The sequence below is a fragment of the Capricornis sumatraensis genome, chromosome 5, assembly GCF_032405125.1.
Source record: "Capricornis sumatraensis isolate serow.1 chromosome 5, serow.2, whole genome shotgun sequence".
Taxonomy (NCBI): Eukaryota; Metazoa; Chordata; class Mammalia; order Artiodactyla; family Bovidae; genus Capricornis; species Capricornis sumatraensis.
Window position 1 is genome coordinate 26,932,549 of NC_091073.1, and position 20,587 is coordinate 26,953,135.

The 20,587-nt window shown below is 36.1% G+C and overlaps 1 protein-coding gene across 7 annotated transcripts in view; it reads right to left on the reverse strand.

Annotated features, from left to right (window-relative positions):
* ETV1 (ETS variant transcription factor 1) overlaps positions 1-20,587 on the reverse strand; it is a 92,701-nt gene that overhangs the window by 61,898 nt on the left and 10,216 nt on the right. For 5 of the 7 annotated variants that reach the window (XM_068972580.1, XM_068972581.1, XM_068972579.1 and 2 more), the window contains one exon: positions 19,091-19,144. The exons of the other annotated variants lie outside the window; for them this stretch is intronic. In XM_068972580.1, coding sequence (XP_068828681.1) covers positions 19,091-19,144 — 54 coding nt within the window. The remainder of the gene's footprint in view (positions 1-19,090; positions 19,145-20,587) is intronic. 7 annotated transcript variants of the gene reach the window in all.

Here is a 20,587-nt window from a genome sequence, read left to right on the forward strand (position 1 = left end):
TATTTCATGGGTCATTTTATTCTAAGGATCTGATTTCTAGTTCCAGGTCATGTTTCATTTTCTTCATGCAGGCATTCTTAACTATTCCAATTTACAATAATCTCTTACTTTTAAAAAAGCTATAGAATTTATGTAGCATTCTTTTCATTGTTAGTCATACAGGACTTTTCTTAATTTTATAATAATAGTGATGTTAATTATGAATACCTGTTTAGTTTTATTCTTGTTCCACATCTATAGCATCTTTACCACTGAGAGCCTTTTTGTAAGCTCTAGGAAGCACTGGAGTGGAAGTATTGGGAGATTAAGTGACTTGTCCAGGTCACTCAGCTAAAAGTAGTAGATTGAGGTACTGAGCCTAACTAGTTAGGATCCGAGAACCTACAGTACACTGTTAGTGGCTATGTTAACTTCTCACTGTACTGTATCTTAACCATCCCAGACATATTTCACCCTCTTCTTCCAAATTTCCTAGTATGTTTTTTGAATTCAAGGATTTTTTGTTTTGTTTTTTAACATACCTTTATATGCACAAAAACTGTATTCCACATAAAGAAAGACTTAAATATTTGTCTGTCTTTATCTTGGCACCATATCTGTGCAAATAATTCACACGATTTCTAAAATAGGATGACTCTTAACCATGGTTTAAAAATGGTTCCATCTACATATCGCACAGGGAACTATAGTCAATATCTTTAATAACCTATGATGGAAAATAATTTCAAAAATAATGTATGTGTATATGTATAACTGAATCTTCTTGCTGTGTCCCTGCAACATTATAAGTCAACTATACCTTAGTAAAATAATCTATTAAGAAAAAAAATGGTTTCATCTGTCCCACCACCTTTTTTTCCAATTATGAGTCATAAATACACTGTTTATCTTTCTTAGAAGAAATACTTTAAGCACTGGGCATAGACAACCTACCACACAAACGAGAGAAAGTACGGGATCTTTCACAATTTTGTAAGATAACAATGCTACATCTATAGTGCTCCCTCCTTCTGGGTTGGTAATGGAAAAAAGGGTGAGATCTTTACTTTTTAAAGAACAATCTATTCATGGTCTCTATCTAGGATAAGTATATTACCAGCAGGTGGTAGGCAGTAGGAATGACGAAACAAACCAAATTTCTTCACCACTAGATCAACCAAATGCAGTCATTTTCAATTATTTTTAACTATATTATTAGTCCTACGATCCTGAAACTGTCACTGGTAGCTTAAGAAATCCTCTGGCCTCAAAAGAATATAGACACTGATAATGTCTTCCTTCTAAACAGATAGTGAGTTATCAAATACTAACCCGTATACCAAAACCTTGACATAAGATACCTCATTTAATTATTACATCAATCCATTTACTTTCCCCTTTACATACAAGGCTTAAAAAAGGTAACTGGCCCAAGATCCCAAATATGGTAAACTGTGCAACTTCATCAGTGATCAATGCAAATAAATAGAAGAAAACAACAGAATGGGAAAGACTAGAGACCTCTTCAAGAAAATTAGAGATACCGAGGGAACATTTCATGCAAAGATGGGCTCGATAAAGGACAGAAAAGTATGGACCTAACGGAAGCAGAAGATATTAAGAAGAGGTAGCAAGAATACATGGAAAAACTGTACAAAAAAGATCTTCACGACCCAGATAATCATGATGGTGTGATCACTCACCTAGAGCCAGACATCCTGGAATGTGAAGTCAAGTGGGCCTTAGAAAGCATCACTACGAACTAGTGGAGGTGATAGAATTCCAGTTGAGCTATTTCAAATCCTAAAAGATGATGCTGTGAAAGTGCAGCACTCAATGTGCCAGCAAATTTGAAAAACTCAGCAGTGGCACAGGACTAGTAAAGGTCAGTTTTCATTCCAATTTCAAAGAAAGGCAATGCCAAAGAATGCTCAGACTACCGCACAATTGCACTCATCTCACATGCTAGTAAAGTAATGCTCAAAATTCTCCAAGCCAGGCTTCAGCAATAAGTGAACCGTGAACTTCCTGATGTTCAAGCGGGTTTTAGAAAAGGCAGAGGAACCAGAGATCAAATTGGCAACATCTGCTGGATCACTGAAAAAGCAAGAGAGTTCCAGAAAAACATCTATTTGTGCTTTATTGACTATGCCAAAGCCTTTGACTGTGGGGATCACAAGAAACTGTAGAAAATTCTGAGAGAGATGGGAATACCAGACCACCTGACCTGCCTCTTGAGAAATCTGTATGCAGGTCAGGAAGCAACAGTTAGAACTGGACATGGAACAACAGACTGGTTCCAAATAGGAAAAGGAGTACGTCAAGCCTGTATCTTGTCACCCTGCTTATTTAACTTCTATGCAGAGTACATCATGAGAAATGCTGGACTGGAAGAAACACAAGCTGGAATCAAGATTGCTGGGAGAAATATCAATAACCTCAGATATGCAGATGACACCACCCTTATGGCAGAAAATGAAGAGAACTAAAAAGCCTCTTGATTAAAGTGAAAGAGGACAGTGAAAAAGTTGGCTTAAACCTCAACATTCAGAAAACAAAAACGAAGATCATGGCATCTGGTCCCATCAGTTCATGGGAAATAGATGGGGAAACAGTGGAAACAGTGGCAGACTATTTTTTTGGGCTCTAAAATCACTGCAGATGGTGATTGCAGCCATGAAATTAAAAGACGCTTACTCCTTGGAAGGAAAGTTATGACCAACCTAGATAGCATATTCAAAAGCAGAGACATTACTTTGCCAACAAAAGTCTGTCTAGTCAAGGCTATGGTTTTTCCAGTAGTCATGTATGGATGTGAAAGTTGGACTGTGAAGAAAGCTGAGTGCCGAAGAATTGATGCTTTTGAACTGTGGTATTGGAGAAGACACTTGAGAGTCCCTTGGACAGCAAGGAGGTCCAACCAGTCCATCCTAAAAGAGATCAGTCCTTGGTATTCATTGGAAGGACTGATGTTGAAGCTGAAACTCCAATACTTTGGCCACCTCATGCAAAGAGTTGATTCATTGATAAAAACCCTGATGCTGGGAGGGACTGGGGGCAGGAGAAGGGGACGACAGAGGATGAGATGGCTGAATGGCAGCACCAACTCTATGGAAATGAGTTTGGGTAAACTCTGGGAGTTGGTGATGGACAGGGAGGCCTGGCGTGCTGCAATTCATGGGGTCGCAAGGAGTTGGACACCACTGAGCGACTGAACTGAACTGTCCAACTTAAGATTTGAACCTAGACATTTGGGCTTCAAAGTCATTGTGTCACCTTGTGAAATTACATCTACTGTTTAAGATGTTTACTTTACTTAGTGCTTGAAAATCATTTTATGTTAATAATTTCAGGTTTTGTTTTTTTTTTTTAATACAGCTAGAATCTACTTTTCTTAAATTTAGCACACAGAGCCCGGTTGCTGGGTCAAACACTACTGGACTGGTAGAAGTTCAGTCATTCCCTAGCTAATTCATTCATTCTATTTTATAAGGAGGACCTTAGGTTATTCCCAACTTAAGCAACCAATTAACTTTTAAATGTTCTTCCCCAGGCCTTATCTAAATCCGATATGGCTTTCACTGCAAGCAGTGTGTTACAGCAAAGGTCCTGGGGGTTAATTTTTATTATTTAAATAAGAGATGATCATAAAATTAGCACCCTTCTAATATAGTTCTCATCTTGATTATTGCTATTTAACTGGTGAAATATTTTCTTCAGGCTGAGTGAACACTATAATTATTATTGCTTTGCATTGTAAAGGTTGCATCTTAATTGAAAAATCAACACTTTTTTCCCTTTCAATGAATACATCAACTTCAAAAACAACAAAAACACTGAAATGCAGGCAATTTTCCTAGACCCACAGATTAGGGTGTCCTTGATCAACCAGAGTGCATAACCCATAATCTTAAACATAAGATGTTAACTGATCCTATAACCAGGCCTTTTTTTCAAGTATCAAATGTTTCCCATTCAACCTTCTGTTTATGAATCCTTATGGTCAAAATGACAATAGGTTTGTACAAATACTTCCAAGTGTCTCCTGACAGCATCACTGTGGATATACACTGAACTGTTAGTGTAACCCATACTAAAAGACCAAATTGCTCTTATACAAATTTACAGTATGTCTCAATAAACATTTAAGTAAGGAGGTATAGATATAATTTCCGAATATGGCAAAGACAAAACACACAATACATAAAGGTAAGTTATTCAAAATGAGTACATTCATGAAATATTGCAATGATTTTGAGCAAATTTCGGGAGATAGTGAAGGACAGGGAAGCCCAGTGTGCCGCAGTCTGTGGATTCGCAAAGAATCAGACACGACTTAGCAAATGAACAATAATATGAATTGTGTGTTTCATATATTTCATATATAGTTGTGTGTATATAGAATAAAGCCATACCTAGGGCCTTCTCTGTGTTAGTCATATTATAATCATTCTGTAGGTATCCTCAGGGTATTAGATCTAGGATCTCCTCCCACTTGTGAATACCAAAATCCTAATACCCAAGTCCTTTATATAAAAGGGCACAGTAGTTTATCACTCACTGATTATTACTTACATATTTTATGTAAAAATACACAAGTTATCCTAAAACTCAAGTTACCCTAGGGGATGAGAACATTATTATCCTGGTTTTATTTTGCGTTACTTATACAAAGCACACACCAAGTAAACAGAGATCTGAAACCAAGCATCCTAGGTCCAATTCCTTGCTCTTATGTAGTACACTGCACTTGGTTCGTTGAAAAGATTCTATATTTATATTACATGGGGTAATACATATACCATGTATATGTATTTAGTGTCTTCAGCATTAATACTATAAAAGAGCTGAATAAATATAAAAAAAGAGTTGTACCAGACAAAATGCCAAATGTAGTGTTCAATTAATTTCAGGACAATATTGGAACATTTTTCTGGCCAAATTACACAATGTCCAAAGAGATATAGTGTTCCAAATCAAAATTTAAAAATTCTCTTTGGAGCGCTTCATTATTTTGTTAATCAAACATCCAGGATTCCGGAAGCTGCAGGCTTATGTAGACACAGGACTTAACCACACTTCTACAATTCAAAGTATGAGAGTGATTTTCATAGGGTAATACGGAACTTAAAGGGCTGTCTATTCCACCTTTGTTTTCCATATATGATTTATTTTGGATATTAAGTTATAAATTAGAAGACACCCATACACAATAAGAAACTTTTGGATGTTTTCATATTTCCTTTAATTTATTATATAAACAAATTTATGTATGTATATATTCATATTACCAAAATACTTATATGTTTTTAATTCACTTGCCCAGTGGTATCATTTCAATGAATGATGGGTTATTGCAATTTGTCTGATGAGTATAAGAGAAAACACTACAAGATAAATTTTGGTTCTGCCATTCACTATCTAAGAGACTGGGAATTTCATTAAACCTGCAAGAAGTTGTCTGCTCTGCCTAAATCCCAGGGCTTTTGCGAGGTACAAATGAGATGTGGGTGTGAAAATAATCTATGAATTCTAAATTGCTAAACAAATAGAGATTAGTATTATCACTAATATTGCTTTTAAATTTCATTCTTTAGCATCTAGCATAATGCCTGACAGTATGAATATTTGTTGGCTACACTTATTTTTCATTATGGAGAGAAAAAGCAATAGTAGGAACTCAATCAAGAGAAAACGGTAAAAATGCCAAATCTTAAGATTCTTAAGCTATTATCCATTTAATAACTTAATAGGAAAATAAGAGGTTTTTTCTGATATCACAATTACAGCATTTGAACCTTTTTTTTATTTCTGTGTGTGCATTTATTGAAAATTCACCTTAGAGGTTTACAAGACATCATAATACCAGTTCTGACAAATACAGGTTTTATATATTTAGAGAGAAAGAGAGAAAGAGTTACTGATTAGAATTTGGAAAAAAAGTAAGAAAAATCAGAAAAATATTATAGATAAAATCCAGATAGACATTTTTATATGTGGATCTTATGTGTACATCAGACACACTTCATAAACTCTAATAAGTGCCTCTCAATACACGTAAGAAGATAGGGCTATACTTTCCACAAGCACATTCTTCAAACCTTCTGAAATTGCCATTTAAAAGCTAAGGGCCTAAATTTCCACTTTGATCAATGAAACAGGTTTATCACTAGATGGGATGACTGAAGTTTATTGATTAGCTGATAACCTTCTAATGCACCAGCCTTTAATCTGACATAAAACTGTGAATGAAAGTAGAGCTTTCAGAAAGGAAAACAAGGTTTGGTTGCCCAAGAAGGAAACAAGAATGTGGGGCTACTGAAGAAGGCAAAAACATTCTGAAAGATGGAGCAGTAACATCCAGTTACTTGGCTTTCCCTGCAGTCCCGTGAGCAGAGATAACTGAGTCATCACCTGATGCTATAGCCCCAGTGCCAAAGACTAGAGAATCAAATCAAATCAACAGAGTAGGCTGTTGTGTCCATAAACTCAGAGAAAAACAAGCTCAAACAGAAGTAAAAGCTCAAACTTCTTTGCATGACCACTATTTCAAAGGAAAAAGCTCACACTACTGAAGGGTTTACTTCAATGTTATCCATACATCTTGTTAGGAAAGAGCCACTTTTAACCAAGTCCAGTGGCCTTTGGAGGATTTGACAGAACTTCTGCTGGCAGCTCTGTGGCTGGAAGACAATCTAAGAAGAGTTTATCATGCTTTAGGATTAAATGTCAGCATTAAAAAGTTCAGAGGGAAAAGTGGACAAAGCGGCGGGGCGGGGGGGGGGGGTCTATATTTTTTTTGATCAAAACATTTCCAGAATTTTATAGTGGTTTATAGATTCTTGATTATACTTATTTAATGTGAAAAGCCTAAGTAATAATAAACTAAAAGGAGAAGGCAATGGCACCCCACTCCAGTACTCTTGCCTGGAGAATCCCATAGACAGAGGAGCCTGGTGGGCTGCAGTCCATGGGGTCGCAAAGAGTCAGACACGACTAAGCGACTAAACCACCACCACCACAGACACACTAAAATTAGTGCAGATACACAAAAGACTGGTATAGAGATATTGTAATTAAATTCATTCTTCCATCCAACAAATAAATATTTGTGCTAATAAGTCTGCAGAACTTAAAAGTACCTTCTTTAATAAGAAAACGGTTGAGAAAAAAATATTTTCTACTCCAATGTTACAGAGAATTTGATAAAGAAAAATTCTCCAATAAGTGAAAGTGCCTTGGTTCGTATAATTTTTACTTGCTGTTTTCCCACCTTGGCACAAGTATGAGCATACACTTTCTTTTTAAAACAAGAGACAGACCAATAACATTTTTTTCAGTTTTTCATCTTTAAAATAAGACTGCTAATATCACTAACCCACAAGCTGCAGCTTTGGGATCTTCATGAACATTTACTACTATTTTGGCAATTCCATCAATACTACTACTGTGGCTAGTACTACTTCTACGAACTCTGCAGCTGCTAACTACAACTACTGTCTGAATTACCCAAGCCATTCTTCCCCATCCACCCTCCCCCAATAAGGAAAACATGCCAGGTCTGAAACATTTCTGAAGTCAAAACCTGCACATAAACATGAAAATATATTGTCACAAATCTCTCAAATGCTAGATAAGTAAGATAAAATATTTGAGGAAGAGGAAAAAAAAAATCACTGTAACCTAGATAAGAACTGGTATAGTTCCCAAATACCAAGCCCTCCCACCATGCTTTCCGGTTATTACCTCACGTCAGCTCACAGAATATCTTTCTTGGGGCAAATCCCTATAAAAAAGGTTCTCTTTGTCTCCCTCAGCTTATCACACCTTGATAAGGAGAATTTGCAAACAATATTGATGTTCCCTATGAAGAACATTCATTGTTTGCGATGTATGTTTTTTCCAAGATTAATAACAATTTCGAAATCTTTATCGGTGGGCTAAGTTTGGGCTCTCGGGGAAGGGAGATCTCCACAGAGAGGGCCAGAATGAGGGTGTCTGACCTATCGAATCTCAATCACGTACCTTGGTTACCAGATTATTTCACATCCTCGATTTCTCTCTGTATAAAATGGGAACAATACCAAGTTACTTAAGATTATTTGTGCTAAATAAAGATTACTGAGAAATGTATTGTGAGATATGTCTTAAGTAATATTTATCAGAGCAGTCTTATCTGATAACTGAGACTTAGTTCTAATGTTACTTAAGTGGAAACAGCTTTCCATTATCCCTCAAAGAAAAATGAAACACAGGAAAATAAAAGCAGATATTTGTACAAGATTTTAAACAATGCAAGCTACCTCTGAATGAATGTTTTTAAAGAGTCTAAGCACCCAAGAAGCTAGTCATTCAGTTCAATATTCAGTGAATACCCACAACTTGTGAATTATACAAGGATGAGTAGGACATGATCCAGTCTCTACAAGTCAATTGAAATCATGTTTAAATTGAGATGTATACAAAGCATCTAAGGGCACACAGAAGTCATCAATTCTAAGATAATTAAGGAATAAAGGACAAATGAACTGAATCTTAGAGAATGAGTATGATCTCAAAAAGTAAAGGTTAATACATTGTATACGGTAATATACAATGTATATTATTAACATGAGGGTACATAAGCTTTAAAAAGTCATAAAAATATCTTCTTTTAGTCAACCATCACAGGAATTTGGGTTTAAGAATAAAGAGGTGTGAACACAGAGTCATCCTCTGGGAAATCCAGTGGCTACCACTTTAAGCAGAGTGCTTTTTGTGGAAATAAAGTTTGAAAAAACACCCAAGGATATTTTCTTCAGAACACACACAATGATTGTGCATACACACTGACCCCTGATACAACTGCACATCCCTCAACATGAGATGAGTGAGACTTTATATTAGTACACTTGGTAAGAACAAAAGCGTCATGAGAGTAGAGGTAATTTTTTTCTGGTTTTCCCATCACTGTTATCACCAGTGTCTGGATCAAAGCATGGCATATAATAGGCTTAAAACACATTTGTTGAATGAATAAATCTTTGGTACCTTACAAACTTACTAAATGGGCTTCCCAGGTGGCTCAGCGGTAAAGATTCCACCTGCCAATGCAGGAGACGCATATTCAACCCCTGGGTTGGGAAGATCTCCTAGAGGCGGAAATGGCAACCTACTCCAGTATTCTTGCCTGAAGAATCTCATGGAGAGAGGAGCCTGGCGGGCTACAGGCCATGGGGTCACAAGAGTGTGGACGCAACTGAGCACAAGCACGAAACCTATCGAGCTCAGTTTTAATATAAAACTATATAGACATGTGTACCAATAACTAAGTTAAAATCTCATAAGAAAAATTAAAATGTTTACCACTAAGATCTATTATTCATATTTCAACTCATAAAAATGAATATAATGGATACGGCTCACATTTGTAAGCATATACAAGCACTCCGATTTTGCAAACAGAAATATGAATATAATATTTTCCTATACACATCGAGGAAACAATCACAGTTCAAAACCTATTCCACAGGATCTAATAATTACTCTTAACATGACTGTAAATCCAACAAACAGGAGTAACTGAAACAAACCTTGGAGAAGGCAATGGCCACCAACTCCAGTACTCTTGCCTGGAAAACCCCATGGACGGACGAGCCTGGTAGGCTGCAGTCCATGGAGTCGCTAAGAGTCAGACATGACTGAGCGACTTCACTTTCACTTTTCCCTTTCATGCATTGGAGAAGGAAATAGCAACCCACTCCAGTGTTCTTGCCTGGAGTATCCCAGGGATTGCGGAGCCTGGTGGGCTGCCATCTATGGGATCGCACAGAGTTGGACACGACTGAAGCGACTTAGCAGCAGCAGCAGCAACAAACCTAAATGGTTTAACAATGTAGCGTCTACAGTAAAATGAACGTTTGGCTAAAACTTAGATTTAAATAAGCTTTAAAGATGGCATACAAAACCATTCCACAAGTAGTTTTTCTTAAAGTTTAATCAGACATTATATAAGTAGGATTTTTAACTTAGCCATTCCTGACAAATTCTCAATAAATACATTCTTGAGTTAACAACAGCCTCAGCTAATACCAAATCACAGTATTAACTTGTTGGGGCACAATTCATTAGATTTAAAAAAGCAACTACATTAAATCAACCACTTTTACTTAGTGAAACACAGCACAAACTCTCATTAGGAGAAAATTCAATAACAGACAGAAGCAAATATGCACTATGCATATTAAGCAGACATTTAACATTATAAAAGGGAAAAAATGGAAAAAGAATGATATAAATAAAACTCCATAAAAACACTAAACATACAATTATAACAGAAAGATTCACATGGACTAGTTTAGCTCAGATTCTCTCTTCGTGTCTCCTTTACATCTGATTACATAAAATTTACATACAAAATTTGGTGGCTCAAAAATGTACTTACTTTCATCATCGTTTTGGCTTTATTTGTAAATACTAATCAACGTATTTTTTGCTTTTTTATTCATCACTATACATAAGTGTCTTGCATATATTAAAAATACTAGAAAAAAGAACATAATCTTAGTTCTATAAATAATTTTCCACCTTCATCCCTTACCTAAATTTTCCAATAGATATGGTTTGGCTCTTAGACTAATAAGTCCAGTTACTGCATAACAGTATACTTATTTAATACTGAGTAAAGTTCAACCAAAGAAGGCACAGATCACTTTTCTCAAAATAATTTTTTACTAATTATAGGCAGGGGGACTGGAAAGTATTTGTTGACATAGTCCCTTTGAGCGTGTTTCTGAAGTTAATTTCTAGGATAATTTGTTATACTGAAGGCCAAATTAAAGAATAAATAAAATCAGAAACAAAAGGCAAAAATCTTGGCTTGTGATATATAATTTTAGCTGTCAGCTAAAAAAAACCCAATTTTTTTTGGAGGGGGGTTGTTTTGCTTTGTATTTTGGTTTTCATTTTGGCTTTCATTTTGGCATTGAGTCTCAACTATCTATCTTACGAAGAATAAACTGGTAAAACCAAAACTATTAAAAATATCTATCTACTAGAGTATATTTTAATAAAACTGATGCAACTTTTTACTTGTAAGTCCATAGTCATCTACTATAATTTCTATTTATACATTTCCCCATTAATTATGCTTTTTCTAAAGTTCATTTTTTAATGCAAGCAAGCATTTACCATATTTAGATGTTACTTTTCCTTTTTTCTCCCTTGAGTGTAGAAACAAATGTCACAGAATCATAATGTGGCATGAGTCTGAGAGATTATTTCTTTGTCATTTTATGTTTAAGTAAATAAAGGTTTAAAAAAAAAATAGGGCCAAGGTGTATAATTTAGACATAATTTAGATTTTATTTCTTCTCTTGAATTCAGTAGATTCCTGGTGGGTTATCTAAAATGAAAATTATTGCAAGACGCAGCTTATTTTCCATTGGGTTTCTATTTTGACTTGAAAAATATGTTCCTTATGAAACAGTCATAGAGAAGGAAATGGCAACCTTCTCCAGTATTCTTGCCTGGACAATTCCAAGGACAGGAGAGTCTGATGGGCTACAGTCCATGGGGTTGCAAAGAGTTGGAAATGACCGAGTGACTAAATACACTGAGTGCATGAAATAATCAACAAACTAAAAATTGTTTTTGCTGAAAATGTGGCTGCTGGACTCCAAAATGACATATATAGGGTAGATGTGCACTACGAATGTCAGAGTGAGCTCTCTGGTAAGAAACCTTAATGGAGGTGCTTGGAACAGGACAGGGCCCCCAGTGTTTGTTTTTTTTCTAACCAGATTGGGAAGATTCCAAGTTTACTAGGTAGCCTTCTAATTGAATTGATTCTAGGATGACAGGGATGAACAATCAGCAATGACTCTCTTACAGCTAAAGGTAAGAGAAAATAAGTAGAAAATAGTCTTTGGAAATAGAAAACACAAATAACTCAAGCAAAAATGAAGAAACCACTTCAATAATATCATTTTTATATAGACTTAATTGCCTAGTATTTTCAGTAATAATATGGTAAAATATTACTTGTTAACATTTTCAGAAACTATATCTATTACATAATGAATTGTGTTCACCTTACAATTTAATTGCCAAAAAAAAATGATGTTGCTGCCTTTATTTTACAAATAAGTAAATGACAGAATAAAAAATTGTCTAACATTATTTCCATAGAAGGCCTGTATCAGAATCACCTAACAGCTCATTAGAAATTCCAGGGCTCAGTTCCAGACTTAAAAGGTCAAACTCTCACAGGACTGGGACCATGATGCTGTATTTGAACAAGCTTCCCAAGTAATTCATGTTTATACTCAAATGAGAATAAGATTACTGTACTCATATAAAATTATATAACATGACTTTCAGGAAAATAACTTAAAATTTACCCCAAATAATCATCTATCTGAACAGGGCAAAAGGAAAAAATATAAAGTTGATAAATCAATAAGTTGCAGTACAATTACATCACTTAGTATGTGAGCTAACTACAAAGGAAAAAAAAAAATGGTTGCCTCTACAGAAGAGGACTGTGAAAACGGGGAATGATCTGACTTGTGCTTTTTCTCCTCCTCTATCAATATACTGCTTTGATAAAATATTTAAACTGTTAAAATAAAAAAAGCAAAAGACATAAAACAAAGCAACAAACAGACCAAGAACAGCCAAACCCACAACAAAAAGCACACACAAAGCAAACAGCCTTCAAGGGCTGGAGACGGCCGAGATCTTAGGCGCACAGATAATCTTAGATGAAAAGGCAGGAGACACTTCACCCTTCAAATGGATAGTTTGAGTCTGATGATAGCAACATACTCAAATTTTCCTCAGAAAATGTTTAAAAAGAAGACAAGACACAGTGGCAAAATCATGCACTCCAATCCCAGAAATGGAATTCCTCTGGGAGTGCGTGTTCTTGCTGTTCAGTGGCTCAGGCATGTTCACCTCTTTGGGACCCCATGGATGTAGCCTGCCAGACTCCTCTCCTGTCCATGGGATTCTCCAGGCAAGAATACTGGAGTGGGCTGCCATTTCCTCCTCCAGGGGATCTTCCCAACCCAGGGTATAAAACCCTTGTCTCCTACAACAGCAGGTGGGTTCTTACCACTGAGCCACCAGGAAGCCTGAATGTGTACGCACCTCTGGTAAAAAAGAGAAATGAAAGACAAAACCGTCCTGTCAAGTCACATCCAAAAAATGATTGGGTAAGAAAGGTTTCAAAAGTCGTCGCAAAAAGTAAACTTTATAAAGTACTCACTGTCTACGTAGAAAGGAACAGAATGCAGGAAGGTAGCTTAGTAGAAAAGAAAATTAAGAAACACAAACCATAAATGGAACTTTCCAATCTAGGAAATACATGTTAATATGAAAGGAATTATTCAGTTAGGGTCTGCATAGACCTGTCTAACTTCAGCTTTTTTCGGAAGCAGATTTATACAAGAATCTGTTAAGGTATTTTTATCTCTACTTCACTGCAAAAGGGATCCAAAGTACTATTCTTAAAAAAAAAAAAATCTAAGAAAATGAAGTGCAGCTATGAATTTAATTTACATACACAAAGTATCACCCATATAATAATAACTTTAAACAGTTAAGTCCCCACACACTGGTTTGTCTTCATTTTCTGAATGGGTCACTAGTACTATTGTGTTACAAATTTCAGTCAAAGTAAAGAAAATTGCAACCTTTTTATATTTACTTTCATAAATAAACCAGAGAAGAATCTAGGTAATATTATTCCTTTAATGACATCCTTCTAATTGACTAGCATTCCAATGTTTTTTCTTGGATATAAAGGAAAGAAGTATAGTTACAAGGAATTGTGCTACTGGGAATTGTGCCTAATCCTGGCTATACCCATGGGAATGTTCTGGAAGAATGTAAAATGTAAATGTGAACATCATCTATTGTGTGAATCACTGTAGAAGCAGCACAAAAAGATCTAATGTCATCAAACGGAAACAAGCTGGTTAGAAAAATAATAGCACAACTTTGTAAAGGAAGAAAATGAGGGGTGGTAGATTTTAAAGGATTAGCTATATAAAAATATTTTATTTAAAATATAAGGTTATCAATGCATTGTATTTAAAACACATGATTTACAAAAATTCAAGGTGTACACAAACTTGTATCTACTTTGGAAACATAAGGTTGATCTATATTCTAAATACCCTTTCAATTCTCTTTTCTAAAGAGTATAATTCCACTTCATCTGGATGAAAGTATATCCTATAGTTACTCTGTTTTTGTCAGCAATGTCTGAATTCTGGACTCATTTCTAAGAAACAATTTGTTCAAGCCACGTAATTGTTTTTCTTAGCATCCATTCATTTCCTAGGATGGGCTTGTAGGCGGTTTTTTGTTTGTTTTCACTTGTTTTCATGTCTATATATGATTCGAAAGTCAGCATCCTTGAAAGGGTACCAGACTATAGCATGACATCATTAAAATTCCAGGTTTCTGAGTGAAATGCTTTATAAACAAAAATAAGGAACGTTCAGGAAAATTTTTAGAAAAATACCCAAGTGTTACAGTTTAATTTCATTCTTCAGATTTTTTGAATGCTCTGGTCACTACTCTTCTACATATGTTTATATGTGTTACAGTCAAACGTATGTTCTATAATACAAAGTTGGGCAGAAATTTGCCATTCATTCATCTAGCCTACATTTACCAAACAGCTAAAGCAATAAAAGCAAAAACAGAAGCATTTTATTTGATTGAGGTATGTAAGGAAATCTGATTATTCACAATGGAAAAAAATAGCCCCATAGAATTAATAGATGGGCCACACAGAGAGGATGTAGCTTCTTTCTGCTCCTAGAGATAGGGTCCCTCTGCCCCACTAATCTTCTCCAGACAGACAAGTATCAAACATTTATAAAGGGCATTTAGAAGATAATATAGCCGTTCAGTTCCAATATTTGATAAACTTCTCCACCCAGAAATCTTCTTTAGAATCTACTCCATATGCCTTATTCCTCTTTTAAAATTATATCCCTCTTATTCCATCCTCAGCAAAGACTGAAATTAGCTGGTCACCATCATCAGAACAATAGTCCTTTATTTCAATGAAACTTGAATAAATTGCACTTCTACTTTCTCTTTTAGTAGACTCTTTCAGATTTATTTTTACTCGTGTTTATAGGTTTCCCTTTATAATGACGTTCTTTATTCATAAGTCCCAGAGCCATATTTGTTAAACTGTAAATATTCACTAATTGAAGGAAAATTTTAGCATTCTGAAAATGCCTGGATACACATTCATGGTTTCAGCATGTTTTCCAGATGAAAGCTATATATATTCTTTAAGGCATGATCATATGTTTATACCTTAAGAAAGGAAATGGGACTTTGAAAATACTTGAATGAAAATAAGCACTAAGACGCTGATCATGGTTATGACAATTTTACTTCCTGTGCTTCTAAAACAGGCCAGGCATACAAAGTATGACATGCTCCTAATCCTCAAGAAGTTCACAGTCTTACTGACATGTATCTAAGATATAATAATAAATGAAACATACAAGATGTCATGAGTCTTAACTCTGCAGGCTAAGGATGCAAAGAAAGGTCAAGAAAGATCTCAGTATGATGAAGTCTCCACTGAATCTGAAGTTGGAGATGCCACAGACTGCAAAGAAAGTAAAAAATTTTAAACAAAATGAACATGTGCAAAGGTAAAGAGGCATAAAAGGGCTCACTCTTTGAGGGAACTGAAAAATTAGAAAGCTTGAAGTTTAGAGAATGGGGAGGGACAGGGTACTGGGAAAGCAACAGTTAAAACTGAAAAGGTAGCCAAGGCCCAGGACATGGAATAATGTTCTCTACAGCTAAATTAGAATTTTGTGCTGAAAGAAGTTCTAAGAAAATTAACAGAGTCAGATGGCTGTGCATCAGTATCACTGCAGAGAGCAGAATGGAAGGAAATCTGAAGGCAAGGACCCCCATAGAAAGGCTGAACTGGGAGAGACTGAAGATAAATTAAAGGTTTTCCGCTTGGATTGGTGATGTCATCAACTTAGGCAACAGAAGTTGAAGAGAGATGCTGGGCAGAAAAAAATGAAAGATTTCACTGTTGGCCTTAGTGAATGTGAACTCGCAGTGAAGCCTCACAGTGAAAACAGCGGGTGTTGCATAAACGGTGTTTTATGCTGATGCTCAGCTGAGGGTGGAAGGGATGAGTCCAGAGGTGCTGCGTAGTTCTAATTTGCACAAGGACCCCAGTCGGGGATCAGGGGCAGATATTCAATAGACAGAAGCAGACTGGAGACCAACCCTACAATGAGCATTGTAGGAGACCTATTTCAACAGAACCGTGCTGACCACTACAGTAGCCGATAGCCACGTGTTCACATAAATTTAAAATCACAGAAATTAAATAAATTAAATATTAATTTCTTCAGACTCATTAGCCACATTCCAAGTGCTCAGTAACGAATTTGGTGGGTGGTTACTATACTGTATGGTACAGATATAGACCCTTGGTCTATGGAACTGTGCAGGCACGGCATATGAAAAAGAAGAGGAACGGCTTGCAGACAAAACCCTGGGCAAGAGAGAGAAGGTAGATACGTGATGTGAGGAGTGAAAAGTGAAGTCGCTCAGTCGTGTCCAACTTTTAGCGACCCCATGGGTTGCAGTCCACCAGGCTCCTCCGTTCATGGGATTTTCCAGGCAAGAGTGCTGGAGTGGGGTGCCATTGCCTTCTCCGAGGAGTAATCAGAGGAGTAAACAGAGAAAGAAAAATAATCATATGCTGTGAACCAAGAGAACTGAGTTCAAGAAGATGAATTAACCAAGAATATGAAAAACTTAGAGAGGGCAAAAAAGGTGTAAACAGCTCTCTTTAGGCATTTGTGAAAGGTGAAAGGTTAGTCGCTCAGTTCTATCTGACTCTTTGCGATCCCCATGGACTGTAGCTCACCAGATTCCTCTGTCCATGGAATTCTCCAGGCAAGAATACTGGAGTGGGTTGCCATTCCCTTCTCCAGGGGATCTTCCTGACCCAGGGATTGAACCCGGGTCTCCTGTATTGCAGGCAGATTCTTTACAGTTTGAACCACCAGGGAGCAGAGTATTAAAATTACCAATTTTTTCAGATGTAAAGTGACTCCATGAGACTAACTCTCCCTCTCAGATGACAGGTAGAGTATTTAGAAAGAACTCTGGTTCCTAACAGGAAAGGACATGCAGAAATGTGACTCTTCTCTTCCTACACTTTATCAAAGAAGGGGAAGCCTTGCTAGGCTGTTATCCTTAGCCATCATCTTTCTGGGAATTTCTGAGAGTCTTTAACAAAGGTCTGTATCTTAGCTGAACAGATTTCTGGAAATCCTATGTCTAATAACTATGTTCAGACACCAAGCAGTACATAACATTATTTTCTCAGATTAGAAGTTAAATTGATAGAATAGCAGGTATCAGGGGCTGGGGGTAGGGTAAATAGGGAGTTAATTTTTAATAAGTACAGTAGAAAGTTTCAGTAGAGATCATGAGAAAGTTCAGATGAATAGTGTTCATGTTTGCACAACAGTGTGACTGCCCCCAAGTGTTACTCACTCAGTTGTGTTCACTTCTTTGCAACCCCATGGACTGCAGCCCACCAGGCTCCTCTGTCCATGGGATTCTCCAGGCAAGAGTACTGGAGTGGGTTGCCATGCCCTTCTCCAGGGGAATCTTCCTGACCCAGGGACTGAACCCACATCTCCCACAATGCAGGCAGATTCTTTACCATCTGAGCCACCAGGGAAGCCCCACACTGCAAACTTAAAAATGGTTCAAAAGGTAAATTTTCTGGAATACATATATTTTACCACAAATGAAAAAGAACTTTAATGATGCTGAACTAAACTATGTAAAATGGGAGAGAATCTGGAAGAAACCTCTTACAAACCTTGACACCTGGGAAACAGAAGATTTCAAACATAAAAGTTGAAAACACTGCACACAAACATCTGTTACTCAAAGAAACGTAGGTATTTGTATTAGATTTATGATATTAGGTGTGAAAATACGAGTTTGATAAATTATAAGGTATTAAGCATCTGTTGTTGCTCTTGCTACTGCCTCCTGTGAAACTGTCAATGGTCTGGAAAAATGAAACAAGTTAGAGCTTTAAATGGTGCTAAAAGAACAAAAATGACACTTTTGTGGCAGTCGAGCGGTTAAGACTTCCTGTTTCCAATGCAACGGATATGGGTTCAATCCCTGGTCAGGGAGCTAAAATCCCACATGAGGCACAGCACGGCCAAAAACGATAAAAAAATAAAAAGTAAAATAAAACTAAGGCACGGTACACCATGTTCATTTAAAAAAATTTTTAAATAAAAAATTAATGAGAACAAAATGTATTAGATCAGTTTTAAAATCAGAATGGCATTTATACCCTTTTCTTTACTATTCATTTCTCAGGCCAATAGCTGCAGTTTGCTAATAGAGGCAAACCATAAGTATCCGAAGTAAACTCCGAGGCAACCATGTTTATACAGGCAAAATGCTCACTGGGCTATTAGATGGGTAGAACCCCTGAGTCACTTCTCTTGTATCCTCTGAAAGGCCCTGGAGTGAGGCTCAGGGAAAGAAACACGGAAGGGATTCTAAGGGAAGCCAATGGCAACTTTCATTTGTGTCACTGTGTCCAGGAAGCAAATAATGAAGATAAAAATGAAATCCAAGCAAGTGAATATTCATTAATGTAAAATAATACAGTAAGCCAAAGAATGCTTGTTCCAAGATTTTTACGACATACAACAAATCTCGTCAAGATTTTAACTACTGACTGTCTCCCATCAGTATTCCGACTTTTCCTGGTGGACCCACTGAAAAGCTGAAAGTAAACACCTGAGCATTCATGGTTCGCACCCTGCTTCTCCTCCAAGGATATTAACCAAATAGGGAACAGGATCCTCTTTTAAGCCCAGCCAGTTTTCCCAAGCTCTGTTCAGATCACAGAGGAATTCTGCGGTCACAACCGGACAAATACAGTTACCTCATGATTGTAAGCTGAAAAGGCACGGACACAGAATCAAGAAGACACTGGAAGAGGAGACCAAGCCCAGAGAAAGAATAAGAGGAGGAAACAAAGACAAATTCAAGCGATGAGTCACACGGTACTTACAACTTTCAGCCTGGTAGTCTGGCACAAACTGCTCATCATTGTCAGGTACCTGAGCTGAAGGGGAAAAAAAAAAAAATGAAAGAAGAAATTAAGAGAGAAACTGCCAAAGTGTAAAGAATGTCAAGTAAAATCTCTCATGGGAGACTTTTTTTTTAGGTTGAGACCAAACCTACGATTATTTGCCAGTGAGCTCCTATTTCAAATGGTATTGACAGCAAAATTCAAGAAGGGAAATAGAAGCAATCATCAATGTCAACCAGAAAACACATATATCAGAAATAAAATGGTGGCAGTTGTAGTTCCTCGGCATTTTACTTGCCACATGGAAATAAAAGAAACATGAAAATAAAAGCAGCTATAGGAATTCTATTAGCTGCAGTGTTTTTGGCAAGAATGGAGTAAGAAGTATTTTAATTCGCCTACTGCCGATGTTTAAGCAGCCCATTTAAATTTATCACAGAATTCTTTCAAACGATGTGTAGTTATTACACAAACCCCTCTGCCTTTTAGAAATGTCTGTTTTTGATGTGTTTGGCCTACTGCTAGACTACCATAATTAACATTTGCCTGAAATTTGGCCAAAATATGTGATGAAGTTTTTTACATGAAAGACAGTCATTGATTTTGGTCATATGGAATAAAATATTATATCTCAGTGATTATGGTCACAATCATAAAAATAATAATTAATAAAAATAAACCTCATATTTTCATTCACAATATTTTTCAGCTGACCACTCAAGACTAACAAAAAGAATATCACTATTTCATCAGTCATAATGTCACATGACTTCCCTGTCTTTAGTAAAGGAATAAAACAATGAATAGCAAGAACTTAATGTATTCAGCAATCAAAACAGAAGTATATTTTTTACTTCTGGAATATTTTTATCACAGTTAATTCAAGCATCAAAATAACCTATTCCAAATTGACATAATATCACAAAAACAAGTTTCCATATACACACAAAAATATGCACAATTACACACATACAAACTACATAAAAGTGGGGTCACTTTTAATTTGGCAAAAATATAATGAGTTACCATCCTAACTAACTTTAGGTATAATCTGATTGGCTAGTATTATTTCACTAATATTATCTAATCCTGAAACTTATCTAATCAAGTCATATTAAAACAGATGTAATTTTTTTTAAGTATCTATTCTGTATGAGGAATTCTTATGAAAATAATCAGTCTTTGTTGAAAAAGTTTGGGGTTGGTAATAGAGTTAAGAAAAAATCCATATAAAGAGAAATTCGATATTTTAGAAGTTCTATATAAGAAAGAAACACAACATACACACAATTTAAATGTCTGGTGTGTCAGCTTATTTAATAGGATTTAAAAAAACATTTGTTGAAAAAAATTTGTTATATATCAAGAGCAGAATAAATGATAATCTTGCAAATTGCCAAAATATATGCAGCAGGACATTCAGCTATTTTCTAACAACTTTCTTCTGTTTACCAATACTTAAGTTTATTACAGATA